The sequence below is a fragment of the Aptenodytes forsteri genome, unplaced genomic scaffold, assembly GCF_000699145.1.
Source record: "Aptenodytes forsteri isolate BGI_AS27 unplaced genomic scaffold, ASM69914v1 Scaffold73, whole genome shotgun sequence".
NCBI lineage: Eukaryota > Metazoa > Chordata > Aves > Sphenisciformes > Spheniscidae > Aptenodytes > Aptenodytes forsteri.
The window spans coordinates 3,069,166-3,085,051 of record NW_008796215.1 but is presented as its reverse complement, the minus strand read 5'-3'; the positions used below and the strand labels follow the sequence as shown (position 1 = coordinate 3,085,051).

Genomic DNA, 15,886 nt, shown 5'->3' with positions numbered 1-15,886 from the left:
TCTTTAATTCTTGGCTTCAATTGTGGTATTTTCCCTATCCTCATTCCCATTATCCATCCTCTTTTACCCTTGTGTTCAATACTGCTGTAAATGAAGTAATTCATTTTGGGGATATAATTTAAGATTATCTAATCTCGATTCCACACACACACTGCAACATTCCCGATACTCCTTTCCTTGCTCTCTATTTTAATATACGCATATCTCAAGATCTTTTTGCTACTTGTTTTAATTTATTTTGCAAATTCTCATCATTTCATATCTAAGATACAATGTCCTGTATGATATAACTTTCTTTCTACTCCTTATAGGCTCTCTTCCCGGAATTAGCAACTCGTTCTGAGATGACGAACTAATTGGGCCTAGAGACCTTCCCTGTAATTTCTGCCTGTTTGGGATGTAACTTCCAGATAATTTTTACACCTCTGATTTAAACAAGCAAAGCTTTCCCCCCTTTCTCCCATATTAAGTCCATTTGAGGCTCTTAAGTATAGCTGACCTTACTAATTTTATGATTCTTGCCCTTCTGAAATAAAACCTTTTTTACCTCATCTTTTAACTTAAGTAAATTCACTTTTCAATAGCTAGCTCTTGCAAAATATATTCATGACTTATCACAGTCAAGTCTAGTGCATCATCCCTCTTCAGTTTAGCTATGACTTGATTATCCAACTGGGCGTCAGAGGGAAAGAATATCACACCCAATTATGCCCCAAAAGGGTTTCTGCCTGGACCTCAAGCACATTCCTTTGGTGACCGGTAATCGCCTGTTCATGATTTGTGTTTTTATCCTGGTATCCTCCTGTGCCCATATTCTCGAGGCCTCTGCTGCTGTTCTCTGATTGTGCTCTCAGGCTCCCCACTACAAGCTCCTGGTGTTCAGGCAGGACATTCGTAGACTCACACAGGGCTCCCTGCATGCCAGGAAGCCCCAGAGATGATTGCAAGTGACACTAGAGCTATCTCAGCACAGGAGACCTGCCCGAACAGCATTGGATTTACCACGCACAAACAGATCATCCACACAGCGGGTTTGCCATATCCACGGATGTCAGGGGAACAGCTCACATACTGTGCAGCTGACTTGTGCTCACGCAGCTGCCACTTGCCTGGGATTACTATATATCCAAAACCCTCAGGCTCATGGCCAAAGCCCTCACAAGAGGGACACATCTGGGGAAAATCTGACATATATTAGGTCCAGGCATGTGGGCTGTGGATCTGAGGCAGTCTCATGAAACACCAAAAGCTTGGATAGAGAATGCATCTGACCTAAATTCTGTATTAAAAAAAAGGGGGGGGGGGGGGAGGGGGAAACCCCACCTCCTCCTGTTGCAAAGACAGGGCTATGTCTGGAAAACATAAACCCATCAGAGAACTGTGGGAATAGAGCAAGTATCTTGAAAAAGGGCTGATACTTCAGAGGAAGGAAACTGTGATACTACCAGAGCACTCTGCCAATGTGCATGCCTGATGACTGCTAGACATTTAGCAGACCTGCCAGGAGGTGATGTTGGTGGAGCCAAAACTGAGGAACAAGCGTGCTACCACGCTGGGAACTTTGAACTCCTCTTTGTCTCTCCTGTCACCTTTTCCAAATCAAGCCCGGCCTGGTAAAGCACTGCTTCAACACAAACGACGACTTTATCAAAGGAGGTCACAACTCCCCTACCTTTCGAAGCATCACTTTTTTTGAGAGCAGAGTTCCACTGGACTCTTTAGCGAAAGAAAAACATTCGCTTAGAAAGGAGGGGACCGAGTTTCCTCTTGATCTTGGTGATCTCCACAGTCACCTTTTCTTCTCCTATTGTTCAGCTGAAAAAGCCTGCCAAGACAGCTTTTGTTTTAACCTTCACCAGTTTAAAAAGATAATTTTAAAGTATGCATTTGTTCTCTCAGATCTGACTACAGCCCATTACGTGGGCAAGCTGACATGTTTCTAACATTTATTTCAGCACTATTTTCCTACAAAGGTATTCAAAAGGAATGTACCTTTTTCTTATCACTTGAAATTCTTATCATCCTGGTAACGTGTTTAACAGCTCGATCTGCTTTCACAGCCTCTCTTACATCTTGGCAGCTACTGCTGAAAATGCACCCTGTACTTCAGGCCTTGTCTCCTGCTGCTAACTAGAGACTGGCATTTCACAAGGACAAAACATTCATTGCCCACTACTGAGTAATCCCTCAAATATTTATGTTCTGCTACTATTCCTAACAGAACCATCTATAACTGCAGCTCTCCTTTCCCATGATCCCAATAAACTGTACGGAATTGCTGTATAAATGTATAAGAGTCACTTTATTAAAAGAGCAAGAAGAAAGTTTTAATCTCAGTGTCAATTCAAAAACTTAAAAAGACCAGTACTATACACAGACCTAAAGAAAAAAAGGCTTACAATTAACTTCAGAAGTTTCCAAAATTACTACCAAGGACTTTTCCAGTTGGCTGGCTTTCTAAAAAAAAAAAAAAAAAAAATTACTAATTTTCTAAACATTGTATTGTGACTATTTGAATTCAGAAATTTTTACTTCTGAATGACACTGAAACACTTTGCTTAAGAATACCTTTGTTTTGAACAAAGGCTGCTTATAAAAAATTAAACTTGAAATAGAACCACTTTGACCAAAGCTTGGTTTTATGTTATCGAGGAATCTTAAGTTTCTCAGGATTCTGTATTATGAAGATTTTCCCAATTGCTGGAAAACCCCTAGTCACAAAACTTTGCCCAGATACACCTGTACATTTATGAACTGCCTCATACGGGGGAAAGAGGAGCCACAATGAAGCGGCTTTCCCCTCTATCTGTAAAGAAATGAAAGGAAGCCAGCTGACCAGTAAGTAACAAGTTTAGCCTATCGATGCAGAAGTTCAGTATAAAACTCCAATTTAAATTTGCCAACCCAACTTAAGTAAGCGTCCAGTCCTTCACATTATATAACGTGTTAGAGGTTGAAAGACCGATCTTTGCTGACTCCAGTTACTAGTATTCATCTTTACACATCAGGTAAGCTGCTTTACTCTCTATGGACTAGTTTTCAGACACAGCAGCAGATGGTTTCATGGTGATTTGCTAGGTAAACAAGCCCCTCTGCAAGTAAAAAGCCCTAGGTTCATTTCCAGGTTCTGGAGAGCACTACCTTAGAAGCCTTCAGCCAGGTTCTGGAGAGCACTACCTTAGAAGCCTACCTCTGGTCACCTCAGGGCTGAACACTTCCCGCTTCATCCTCTACATTCTAGCAGTATTAGCATTCGGCAAACAGCGGAGAGAACGGAAGCAGATCCCCGTTCTGTGTTCAAGTAGCAATCGTGAGAACTTTCCGACTGAACCACAGTCACAGCAATGGAAGAAGCAAAGTACAGTCACTACAGCCCGATTAAATAATTCTGTTGCTGTTTTTTAGTAAGGCCGCAGTCAAGTATAGCTACCCACCTCTCCAGGGAAACAACAGCAACCTCTTTTTCCTCCTCAAAATTCAAGTCACTGCTTCAAGGCAAAGAAGCCAAGTAGCTTGAAGTACACAGGACAGCATATTTTTAAAAATTACAAAAAATTAAAACTTCAGTCAAACAGTTAATTTTGTACAGTTGCAAGCAATTTAAGTATGTCCTTAACACTTTAATTTCAGTGGTTCTTCCAGGTAAGAGTCAGGATAGCACTGACACATCAGCCCTAAGAAGGGCTCTTTTTCACAGTAAAAGACCAGCCTGGGGTTTTTCAGAAAAGAAAACGGAAGTTATATGATCTGAGCAAAGCTCCATAGAGTAATATTAACAAAGATTTTTACCCCAAAAGAAATACAGATGAAATGGAGTTCTATTCAGGAGCCTTTAATTTTTTTTTATTTTTTTTAAACAGGCTTAAAATATGCAAATTAAGAAAAAGTATGTGGATATTATAAATAACGTAAGTCAGATGAGCTTACACAGTAACACTACAAACACCCCAGTGGGGAAAGAATGCAGTACTAACAGCAACTATAAGCAATCATCAAGCAATCAAACTTGCCCAATTCTAGGCAAAAATATTCATCCGTCAAGTGTATGACGGCAATTGACAACAGAATTCTAGTTGGGTACAACTCACCCTATTGAGAAGGTTCCTTTTAAGAAGAGAGACCATTATTTCAACTATGTGCATGTGAGGTTCCTCATCCTGCTTACAGTTAAAAATAAATACTTTGTTTGTGTACAGTGCTCTTCAACAGCGGTCTCAACAACACTAACAATTTCTTACAAAACACTCCTGCGAGGTAGGTATATCATCCCCATTTTACAGATGGAAAAGAGATTTGCCCAGAGTCTCACAGCTATTTAGTATCAGAGCCAGGAACATGTCCCCCGACTCTGTACCAAACCTTTTCCACTAGGCAACGCTCCTTTTTAGGTTCTACTATTGCATTCAAAAAAGTTATTTTAAGACAACATATATGTTTAATATTACAATATAGCATTTTGTAGTAAAACAAGAATACAGTATAGCTCATCTTTGAGGCACCATTCCTCTCCCCTCCCCAACTCTTTCACCTGGAGATAACCAAAATAATTATGGACTAATCAAAAGAAGTTTTTAAAAATACGCACTCTAGGAGCAGATACGCAAGTGACTGAAGTATGTTTCTGTTCATAAAGAACATTTGTGTTACTCCTCTAGTGCCAACTTATATCGGACGCTAGGACCATGCAAACTGTGTCATTTTAAGATGGTAAGCAGTTGCATGTCTTCAATTTTGCAGTTTAGTGTCAATAACTCCAGTCAATCTCAGTAATTACTACAGATACCTTTCCCAAGCTTAGTATAACGGTGATGTAAAACCACTTACCCCTACAAAGACTCTTAAAACACTTTTGGAGCTACACATTCAGCTCCCACATCCACTAAGTGAGAGTCTTGATTGAGACAAACACATGTGATTTCAGGTTTTAACAAATTTCCATTTTCAAGTTTTATAATGAAGTGACTAACTCCTGTATTGGGACTGACAGAAGACAACTGAGACTTTGTTAAATTTGTTGGTAAAGTACAGTTGAGATCCGAAACAAAATAACCAATCCAGTTCCTCATGTAGGCTCCATGACTCACCACTAATATATTGGCATCTAATATTTTAGAAGCTCCACCATTACCAGAGCTAAGTTCTGCTTCACTGCAGTCATTTGTCCAAGGGAAAACTAACTGTTCTTCAGATGTTCCTGAGCTTCTGCTTGCTGCACCATGCATGTCTTGCTCTTTCTGTTCCAATTCAACAGCTAGCCGACAGAGAAATTCAAAAAAATCCCTCGCACGTTCTCTTACCTAAAGAGAAAGGTCAGAAGAGTACATTGTGAAGAATGCAAGAGACTTCGGCTTTCAGAAATCTGAGATATAACTACTTCAGTTAAAAGATAAACATTTATCACAGACAAGTCTCAGAAATCAATGATAAGTTACTGAATGCTGCAAAAACTCCTCTGCCCTCCAAAGCCAAGGTTGAGAGTAACTGCCATCATCCTTCTGCAAACGAGAGTTTCATGAGGAGTCAGTCTCAGAATCAGTATTTTAGTTCTAAAGAGATTCCCTTCTTGGCAGCCACTGCAATCGCGTCAGGTAGTGTTTTTAGCTTGGAAAGTAACTACCTTTGGTTGGGCTAACCTCTCAATAAGATGTTCCTAAGTATGCAATAGCTCCATCTGCACTGATGAAATGGCCTAGAAACTAGAGCACGAATAAATAAATACCATACTTCATCCAGTGTTTCCCCTCCAGAAGGCGTGAATGAAGGACATTGCTCTCCGGCAGCCTTTGCCATAGCCTTGAGGTCAGTCAAAGGCCTTCCTTCTGCAACACCATATTTCTGTAAGAGGCAAGTTACAAAGAGCGGGTTTAGCAAGATACATCAAGTCTCCAGTACCGCTTCCAATGTGACCATCTCTTAACAGCTTTGTTTTCTTGGATTCTCAAGTGTAACGTGCGGGCTTAACTACCTTTTACATTTTATTCCAATATTGGGGGAGGAGGTATCTTTATATCTGCCACTTAAGTTAAAGTAGATATATATGCTGGGTAGAGAAATACATTAAGAGCAGCATCTCATTTAAAGTACTAAAATTCAAAACACTAACTTCAGCCTGATCTTTGCCTTGAGATTTTTTCCCACATTCTTGACACTCATTCTGAGCATACAAAATTCAAGTGTCTTTCTAACTGAGGTTACATTGCAAACACCTCTGTATGTAGCTGTTCATACGAGGCTAAACTCCATTTACTTTTCATTTGCAGAAAGACTACAGAAAATTATTTTTCACAAGTAAAACAAATATCTTCTCTACAAACCTCTGAAATCTCCACAACAGAGGAGTCCATTTTAAAATCAGAATTTTTGAAAATGACAAAGATTTAAAAAACCAAAAAACAAAATACACCACAAGTACTCTACCTATTAAAAATAAACAATAAGGCATCCCCCCACTTTTTCAGGACATACATACATTACAGTGTTTTCAGAAAACAAGAAAGGCAAAAGAGATCTTAAAAACATATGCTAATGGACTCAGAGAACATGCAATTAACTATCTTCAATGACATGCTTATTCCTGTGACCTCCAAATACAAGGCCCATATGAGAAACAGTAGTAAGAACCCCTATAAACCAGCTGGTTATTCTGGATCACTAGAAGTCCCATCATAAAACGTAGTATTTACCATCTGTAATGTATCTTACAAGATAGATATACTTGGATGTGCATTACCATTTTTGACCTTGAGATCTTTCCAAGGCACATCTCTAACAATAGTAAACCAGATTAATACTTCACTACTACTAACAGATGAAAAATATATTCTAGTGGAAAGCTTTGGTCTTTCCTTGGAACGCCCAAAGACAGAGAAACCGCTGCAGTTATGATGAGTATTTTGAGAAAGTAAGAACTGATGCTATACTGTCAAAAGGCTCAGTTACACACATTCTGGAAATCCAGATGTTGATGACTAGGATACAGACACATACTCATTACTGAGGCTTTTTTGATTTCTATGTCACTATCCACTTGCTGTGGATATGAAATTAGATGCCATAATAATTAATTTATTAACCCCTTCAGAATTTAAATGTACTGAAACACGTTTACTTCAGCCTCTTGATCCCTTTCTCTAAAGCAAAATATTGGCAGATTAAGAACACGAAGAGAGACATGAAGAAGTAAGTGCTCTGAAGCTGCTGAAAATGAAATCCTAATCTTAAAAGATTTTTCCAGACTTCTCTCATGAAAGCAAGGCATGAGAGAATAAAACTTTCTTAATAGGGTCAATGACATATGTTCTTTCAAAGGACTTTGCTTCTTTTCAGGCAATTCAAACTTAATTCCAGCTATCCAGAGTAGTGACTTACAACCTGTGGCCTGCAGACACTGTATTGGCATTTCTATACATCCATACAAACACTGTGAAAGGGGAAAAAAAAGTGTAACAGAGACTTAAGATTATTCTTTCCAAAATTCTGTACCATGAACTGTAATATTTTCGAAAACATCAGGTGGTAAAGCAACTAAAGAAGTTTGGGAGGCATTTAACTCGCCAATTTCAGGGGAAGAACTGGCATGTCTGACAGAAAAAGAAGATCCAAATAGGAAATGCTACAATCATGTTCTGCTCCTTAAACGCTTATTTGCCTGCTGGCAATATGCCAACCCACTTTTGGTTTTGTAGCATTTCCTTCTTTAAAATTCAGCTGACACTCTCAGTGTAGCATCTGAAGGGTGATTCATATTAGCAGAAACAGGCAGCATCTGAGTTTATTCTGATCAAGACATACTTAAAAACAGACAGGAGGTACAATTATGCCTGTTATCAGGCAGAGAGACTAATCAGGAAAGCAGATTGTTCCACGGACAGCAGAAAGCTTTCCAGTAGTCTTTGTGCAAATGAAAAGGTATAAACAGCTAAAAAGCCAACATCGGTTGTGCCATCAGGACAGAGAAGGTAGGCAGAGGGAATATCTTTAACACTTTACATATGGGGTTAGAAAACAGAGCTAAGCTTTTTATTACATTTAAGATAATTCCCTCTACATGTAAATCTTACCTTAGTTAAATCATTAAAGCATCACAGTTACAGCACTGATCACTAAATTTTGGCTTTGCTTCACAATTCTGCAAACAATTTATAGTACCTGATGTGAAGAGTTCAGTTTTCAATGATTAAAAACACATCAAATAGTGCTTTCCACTGTTAAATCTACCATTTAATAAGCCAAGATATCCATCAGCAGTAAGTTACATTTTCAAGTTGTTCAACGTTCAATATTAAAACAAACTCTTTTGGCACTTACTCTCTCTCGAAGTCTTGCATCATACTTGATTTCCAAATCTTTGCAAAACTTATTTTTTCCTAGAATTGTGGCAGCAGTCTAAAAAGTGAATATACAGTCACATCAATGAGCTGTTTTCTTATGGATGGCTAGACCATCTTACACCACCACAGCTAATGTGAATCACGTTAGTAGTACCCAACAACCCAAACAAACAAGATAAAAAGTTTTTCAGCTAGTAGTGTCTGTCAGAATTGGATATATGGCCTGTGTCAGGCCATAAAAGGCAGAAAAGCTGCAATCTTCCGGAAGTTCTTTCACAATTCAAAGTCCAGAACAGTTGAAGACACTTAGCACCCATGAAAGGCAGGCAGCAGAACGCACGGCGGCAGCAGGATTTACCGGGATAAAAGCCACATCTTCTCTTGAGTATACTGCCACTCACAAAGCAATCAAGCCAACACATTCTTTACATGTAGTACATGGGTCAGACTCAAAAGCAGTACGTTCCTAAAAACTGATCAGTTAATCCGGCTGCGAAAAACATAGCATCTAACAAATGAAATTACTTTCTGGCAAGCGGCTACTTAATGCATCTCAGAAATCAAACACTCTTGAAGCAGTTAAGAGGCAGGAGGGTGTTTGCTGGCAACATACTGAAGTGTCAGCCTCGATGTTACGAGGGAGAAATGCACTGGATGATACACTCGGGGGAAAAAAATAATCTAGCCTATTGTATTCACCTGCCTTTTGACAGCATGGCCAAGAGACAGAGAAAAACCCAAAGGCCTTAGTTTGCTTTTAACAACAGTCTGGATGTCTTGAGTTTTGTGCTACATATCTTTTTTTCTTCCAAGGAAGCACGTGATTTTGGGGGTGCAGGGAGGGCAAGACAACTGATCAAGAGGAAATTCTGATACCACTCTGGAAAAAGTATTGCCTAATACAGGCTCTAGCATGTTGGATATTATACACCTGTCTGGCTGCCACAGCCAATAATGGGAACTAAAGGGCAGCTAACCTGCTCCTGTTCTTATATGCAGCAAAGTGTGAAGGCTGTACTGGATTCGCATACAGTTTTGACTGGTAACATCAGCTGGAAGTCTTGTGCAAATGTCCACATCCAATCGAACTGACATTCAAAGAACTCATTTTTAAAAGGCTCCTTGGATTCTGGCAAATAATAAGCAGCCTTGTTGTACTAACAAGATTTTATGACCTGTTTAATGTCTTGCTTACAAAAGGCTTTATGTTGCAACTTTACATTTCTGTCACAGAATAGTATCACAATTCAGATGGGGTTGAATCAACTTCCCTGTATATATGAATAGCATAGTTAATTATATGATTATATCCTGAAATTTCTCCAGGACTGAGATCTTGTTCAGCATGCAGAATAGACAACATTCACCTACTGAGCACTAATTCATACTCTGAACTCTAAATACTAAACATGAAGCCTCATTTACTGTGCTGAAACCAAAATCTGCTCTGAAGAAGAGATTAACTTCCTCACATCTTTCCTGCACTATCCACCACTAGAATACCAGCATGCTTCAGAAACGTTCCTGAATCTTCACAGTACCACAGTGAGAGAAGGGATATTAGCCCCACTTTACACATGGAAAAGACCCAAAGATTTTCTCTTGTCCGTCTCAGGACCCAGCCTGTCCCAGTCCTGAAACTACCTTCACTGCTGCAGAGTTCTTGTCCCAACAGCATGAGCATCTCACAGAAGGCCCTATCTTCCCCTGCAGACTTTGGGGGATTATGTGTTATGCTCTCTTAAGCTTACAAGTCTTAGAGTTATGCCCTGTTCACACCACATCCCAGTCTGTCCAACTAGTCTTTTTTTACTTTCACATTGCAGGTCTGCCTGCTCTCTTCTACGCTGCTAAGTTCTGGAGCTAGTCTTTGACCCTCCCTCCTAGGCTTATTCTCTCAAACAGGCTTCCCTGCAAAGCCTCTCTCTGCATTTCCTATACCTGCTCACTTTGCATCTCTTGTAGCTCTCAGAATTCCTGCCCAGCTAGTACAGAAATGGCCTCAAGTTGCGCCAGGGGAGGTTTAGATTGGACATGAGGAAAAATTTCTTTACTGAAAGAGTGGTTAAACATTGGAACAGGCTGCCCAGGGAAGTGGTTGAGTCCCCATCCCTGGAGGTATTTAAAAGACGAGTAGATGAGGCACTTAGGGACATGGTTTAGTGGGCATGGTGGTGTTGGGTCGACGGTTGGACTCAATGATCTTAGAGGTCTTTTCCAACCTAAACGATTCTATGATTCTATCTCTCTTTGCACACATCCCTGTTTTCTCCCATCCTGCTGAGGCTTGAACGTTCAGCTGTCAGCCACGGGCAGCAGCCAGAGGACCACGTACCACTCCTGGTTCCGGTAACCAGTACACACCCTGGCTACAGCCAGTAACTAAACTTTACCACTAACGGTTTCTTTAAAAAACATTTTTTCCTCTTTTGCAAGGGAACTTGTACATTCCTCTCATACTTGAGCTATGAAGTGACAGCGTAGTAGCGACAGCGTAATAAATGACACTTCTTCATAGATTTGCAGCTGCCAAAAAGGGGAGTTCCAAGCAAATGGAAACTGCAGCTTTACACATCTTTGGAAAAGCTTCCACAAAGTCTGGATAGCTTGTCAAACAAATGGGAAAACACATTTCCTTTACGCAAAGGACAGATTCAGGTCTGTCTTCTACATTATGAGAGTGCAAATGCTTCTCATGGAAAAGGCTATCTCTAATATAAGGAAAAAAATTACCAACCTGACTCTCAAGCAGCCAAGCTTTCAAAAACAATTCTCCTAAGGCAGGCACATAGCACAGACAGTCTTATGAACATTATAAAGCACTATTAATATTTTTAAATATAATCACTGCCATTCACACACTTAAAGGAAGCGACTTGTCAGGCAGTTATTATGCATCTTAAAAATATCTAATTATTGCACTCCTCCCTCCCTGTCTCTCTAGTTTGTTTTCTGCCTAAGTTGTGCTGCTACAGCAGTTTATGGGACTGTGCTGCAGAAGAGATGAGCAATGTTGATGATGTATGTTTTAAGAAAAAAAGGGTATTTATGCTAGATTTTGTTGATCTGGTTTACAGCAAGGTTTCACAGACTTTTGTAGCAGGACAACAGAGCAAAAAGCGAGCAACCAGCAGGGTTATCAGGAATCACTTAGTAGTTTCAATCACGTGAAGCCCACGTCTCCTGAAACCACAGCATCAGTAACAGAAAAGGGAATTAAGGATAGGGCTTCCACGGGAGACATGACCTTCCTAGAATAGCTGATCTATGCCTCTACCTCTGAAAGTTCTGTTTCCCTAATTTTTTGAGTATTTCGTAATCTTGCACACAAAATCACATGTAATCCCACTCAGTAATTAACATTTTTTCCTCTTTAATTAACCTATTAAAATAGTGCATCAGGGTGAGAGGTGTGCTATTACGTTCCTGCCAAAATCCAACCTCTGCACATTTAACGATCCTTGTACTGCCTTTACAGCAAAACCTGATCTTGCCTATACTGGTCTGCATTCCTCAGTAAAACACAGCACACAGCCGCAACGCATAACACAGTACAACAGTATCACAGCCAGTTTGTTTTGCTTCTTCAAAGAAAAACTGACTTCAGTCTGTGTTATCTCTAAGTCCCGATTACTCCTTTAGCAAGAACCTATGCACACATAAAATAAGAGCAAATCCATAAGAGCAACACTGCATGACATCCTGCAAAGCAAGCTGGCCTTCATCGCTTCCTAACTGAGCTGTTCTCATTGAAATTTCCTTACTCAGAGGACTTCTTGAATTCTACACAACTCAAACTGCAGTTCTAAGTCCATCAAAATAGCTTTTGGCTCTCCGTCACTGTATTATTTTTGCATCATCAATAGCAAATAAATGCCAAATTCTGAAGCTAATATTTACATTCAGTTGCCTCGCGAAGCACTTGCCTGCTTTGCTCGAAGGAGGTCACTTGAAAAGACATGAGTAAACTTCACATTACTGAGAAATAAACCAGCAGCATCTGCTTGTCTGAAACCAGTTGCAGAGAGCGGCTCATCCACTCCTTGACCTACAAAATAAAACCCCATCAACATTAAGACATGGAAATTTTAGATCATTTAGCAGCTGAGCAAGCATGGCAGCAATAAAGAATCTGCTCGGTCATATTAAAATGCTTCTCCTTCAGGAAAGCCAACCATTAGTAAAAGCCACTGTTCCTCTGGTCTTCCATAAACTCAGTCACACAAATTGTATGAATAAAGGGAGTACAGGCTAGGAAGACAGAAGGATCATTATCGATGATATTTATATTAATGTATACATATGACAAATTTAAACATAAAACAGAGGCCTACATTTTCTAAATGTGAGTAGTCATTTCAAGTCACTTGTCCTTTTTAGAATGGTCACTGGTAGGCTTCCTGCAAGAGGAATCTTACAACTGAAACTGAAACTGTAGAAACAGATTTGTTGATTGTAAATAAGAAAAAGGACAATACAGTTGAGATAATGTTGTTGATACTAAAATACATATATGGAAAAACCACGCACATCGGGAGAGTCAAGTCCTGACAAATACGAAATGCCGGCTCTTCCCCATTCCCTAACATTGACAATGCCTTGAAGAAATGAGGCAACAAGAAGGCATTCTGTGTAATGCGGAAAGCAGCACACATTCTTTGCCAAAGACACAGTTTCACAAGAATTTTACAGTTGATGTAAACACAATCTGCTGTGGTCTCTTCCTCTCCCCTACTCCACCTCGCACATTGACGCTAATGCTCATGCAGCTGTATAGCAAGCATGTTGATGGAACAAACCTAGCAGAAAAGCAGCAACCCTTCCAAAAATTGTTTTCAGCCAGAGTAGTCTGTGAAACTAGCTGGTCACAGAGCTCTAGGACAGCGTTGAGAGAACCAGCACTTTGGTAATCCAACTTGAATGAAAAAGGTGTGCTCCTGTCACAGCTCAGAGTCTGCAGGAGAACCAACAACTGTGGCAGAGGGGTAAACCTGTAACAAATTGCTATGTCCACACTTGTATCACCTATTTTACTTTTGCAGGAAGTCAAAGCAGAGAGTGTGCAATTCTCATCAGATCCAAAACAATGACAAAAACAATTTTCACCAAGCAAATGCACCATCGTTTATATGCTTCCAGTAGCAAAAGACAGGACACCAGAAGTCCAGAATTTGAGTTGCCTTCTTAAGGCAATAGCCTCCTTTACAACATGACCTTTATCCATCTTTCTGCAGCTCCTTACCAACTCCATCGGACAAACGTGCACCTGGTTGGTTCCTCACCAGAGCTGCAGCTCTCACTTCTCCTCTGACCCCCAGAAGCCCTTTTCCCAGGCTTCATACTACTGAGATTTAACACAGTGCTATGGGACATTCTGGCATCCTTAGTAACAGGTGCTGCTATTGCTTTATTTGATTACAGGTAACTTCCCCCCCCCATTTAGAAAAAGGAACTATTCTAACACTCCTGTTGATAGCAGAAATGCATCACTATTTGTTGATATTCTGTGGAGACCGACTTAGAATCTTCATAGTTCTGTAAAGCTATCAAGCTAACATCCTGGCTTACAAATAAAGTCTCTTAATCTTACAATATTATTCCGTAATAATACTTAACATTTCAGCAGTTGGTTACAGGATTTCACATTTTGCAGGGAAGAATAATTTTCCATCTCTAACAAGTTTAGCAGAATAACTGATACTAACCTTGCAGTATCTTGTCTTTGTTGTATCTTGTTTCTCCACTGAAAGAGATTATAAACAAAAAAAATTAACGCTCAATAATTTTACTGAATGTTCAAAAGCATTATTATATTAGATACCAACAGGAGACAGCAGAGTCTGAATATGAAAAATGAGATACAGTACAGCACAGCCTCTTTTCAAAAACTTTATAATAATAATAAAAAAAAAAAAAATTTTCCAGTAGTCAACCCCGATCATGCCATCAGTATTTACTAAGACAAACTTACCTGGGATAAAAGGAACACAAGCAATTTCTTAAATTCATCATAAATGCAGCATTATTTATCTATTACAATAATACCTCGATGCTGGAGAGAGGGAAGATGCAGGAAGACTCTGGAGTCCTCTTATGAAAAGCGTGTGCTAGCCAACTGGACCTCTGTGCTTTAAAGGGAAGCCAATTCAAGAGCTTATCAAAGACAGCAGCAGAGCATGCTGCACACCTTGAAGTAACACAGCATTAAGAAGCCAGAGCTGTAGAAAAACTACTAGAATGAACATCACCTTCTTTAAGGATTAGAATATTCTACCTTGAAAACCATAAATGATGGTATTTCAAGAGAAGAGTGACTAAAACCACGTGCAGATTTACTCAGGAGAAAAAACCTAACAACTAAACTTGACATGAACAAAGTTAAGCATGCTGACTTTGTTGAGACTCTTCACCTGACTGAAATGTCATATGCTTAAGTTTTTTGCAGTACTAAGGTCAAGTGTGCTGCTTGGTTTTTATAGAGAGAGCAATCAACACTGCCATGCGGAAGTTCTCAAGATGAGCCCCAAAAAGGTAACTGATCACAGAATACCAGTACTTTTAAGAGAAAACACTGTATTTTAGTGCACTTTAAACTCTTTCCTGCACAGGGGGCAGCAATTTAATTCTTCGGGCTCACCCCATGTCCTGACAGCTACTTCCAGCCTCCTGAGGAAAACGCAGCAGGCTGGAGTCCATCCTGCTGGTCATCAGTTGGGGTGCAGGTGGGGGAAGAGCAGAACGTGCAGTTTTCCAAGTAGCACTAAGATAGCACAGCATATGCAAGCACAGTGTGATGGATGAACTCCCACCCATTTGCTGGTGAATTAACTGGGATCTTTCCGAAGTGTCTGCAAGAGTCCCACCAGAAGATTGCAAGTTCCACACATTGTTTCAGGCTCACATGTTTTCTAGCTGATGTAAAAGTTAAGCTGCAACTACAGCACCAAGGCAGCAGATCCAGGTCTTTAAGGGAAGTCAAGAGTAACTCTTGACAGGAGGAAAATCAGAAGGAAAAAAAAAAAGAAGTCATTGCTCCAGTTGCACTGATCAAGTATTAAACTGTATTATGCTAAAGGGGCAAAAAAGTTTAGCTTTCATAAAAATTAAACAGTTAACTACTGTCAACTGCAGGAAGCTGGATCTACTTAGCCTAGTTAACAACAAATCTTTTGTCAATATCCACTGTAGCTTGAAAGAAAAACTCACCTTAATAATTTTAACTAAGTCACAAACGCCAGTTCTTTAACATTTCACAATAGAAATGTTAGGCTACCATTCCTAAACGAGCTCTTTGCCCCACCAGAGAGCTTTTGGCAGGAGAAAGGTCTTACGAGCAGCCACCTAAGAGTTCACAAATAGCGCTTACTAACGTTATGTATACAACCGCACTTCCGCCAATACCGAACTACACCGGTAAGGCTTGACTTATCTGGTTAACTGAAGTATACTGGAACAGGCTCACGTACCCAGCCGGACCTAGTATCACCAGAGGCAGCGACTAGACAGCCCCTCCGGGTCAAGCGCCTCCCTGCCCAGCCCGCAGCCCGGCAGCGATA

At 40.1% G+C, this 15,886-nt stretch overlaps 1 protein-coding gene across 1 annotated transcript in view; it reads right to left on the bottom strand.

Moving 5' to 3' along the window:
- Positions 1-3,816: 3,816 nt before the first annotated feature.
- Positions 3,817-15,886, bottom strand: part of TIGAR (TP53 induced glycolysis regulatory phosphatase) — a 13,891-nt gene continuing 1,821 nt past the window's right edge. The window contains exons 2-6 of the mRNA XM_009288533.1: positions 14,036-14,073; positions 12,257-12,378; positions 8,308-8,385; positions 5,725-5,835; positions 3,817-5,297 (exon numbers count right to left, since the gene is read on the bottom strand). Coding sequence (XP_009286808.1) covers positions 4,839-5,297; positions 5,725-5,835; positions 8,308-8,385; positions 12,257-12,378; positions 14,036-14,073 — 808 coding nt within the window. The 3' untranslated portion in view covers positions 3,817-4,838. The remainder of the gene's footprint in view (positions 5,298-5,724; positions 5,836-8,307; positions 8,386-12,256; positions 12,379-14,035; positions 14,074-15,886) is intronic.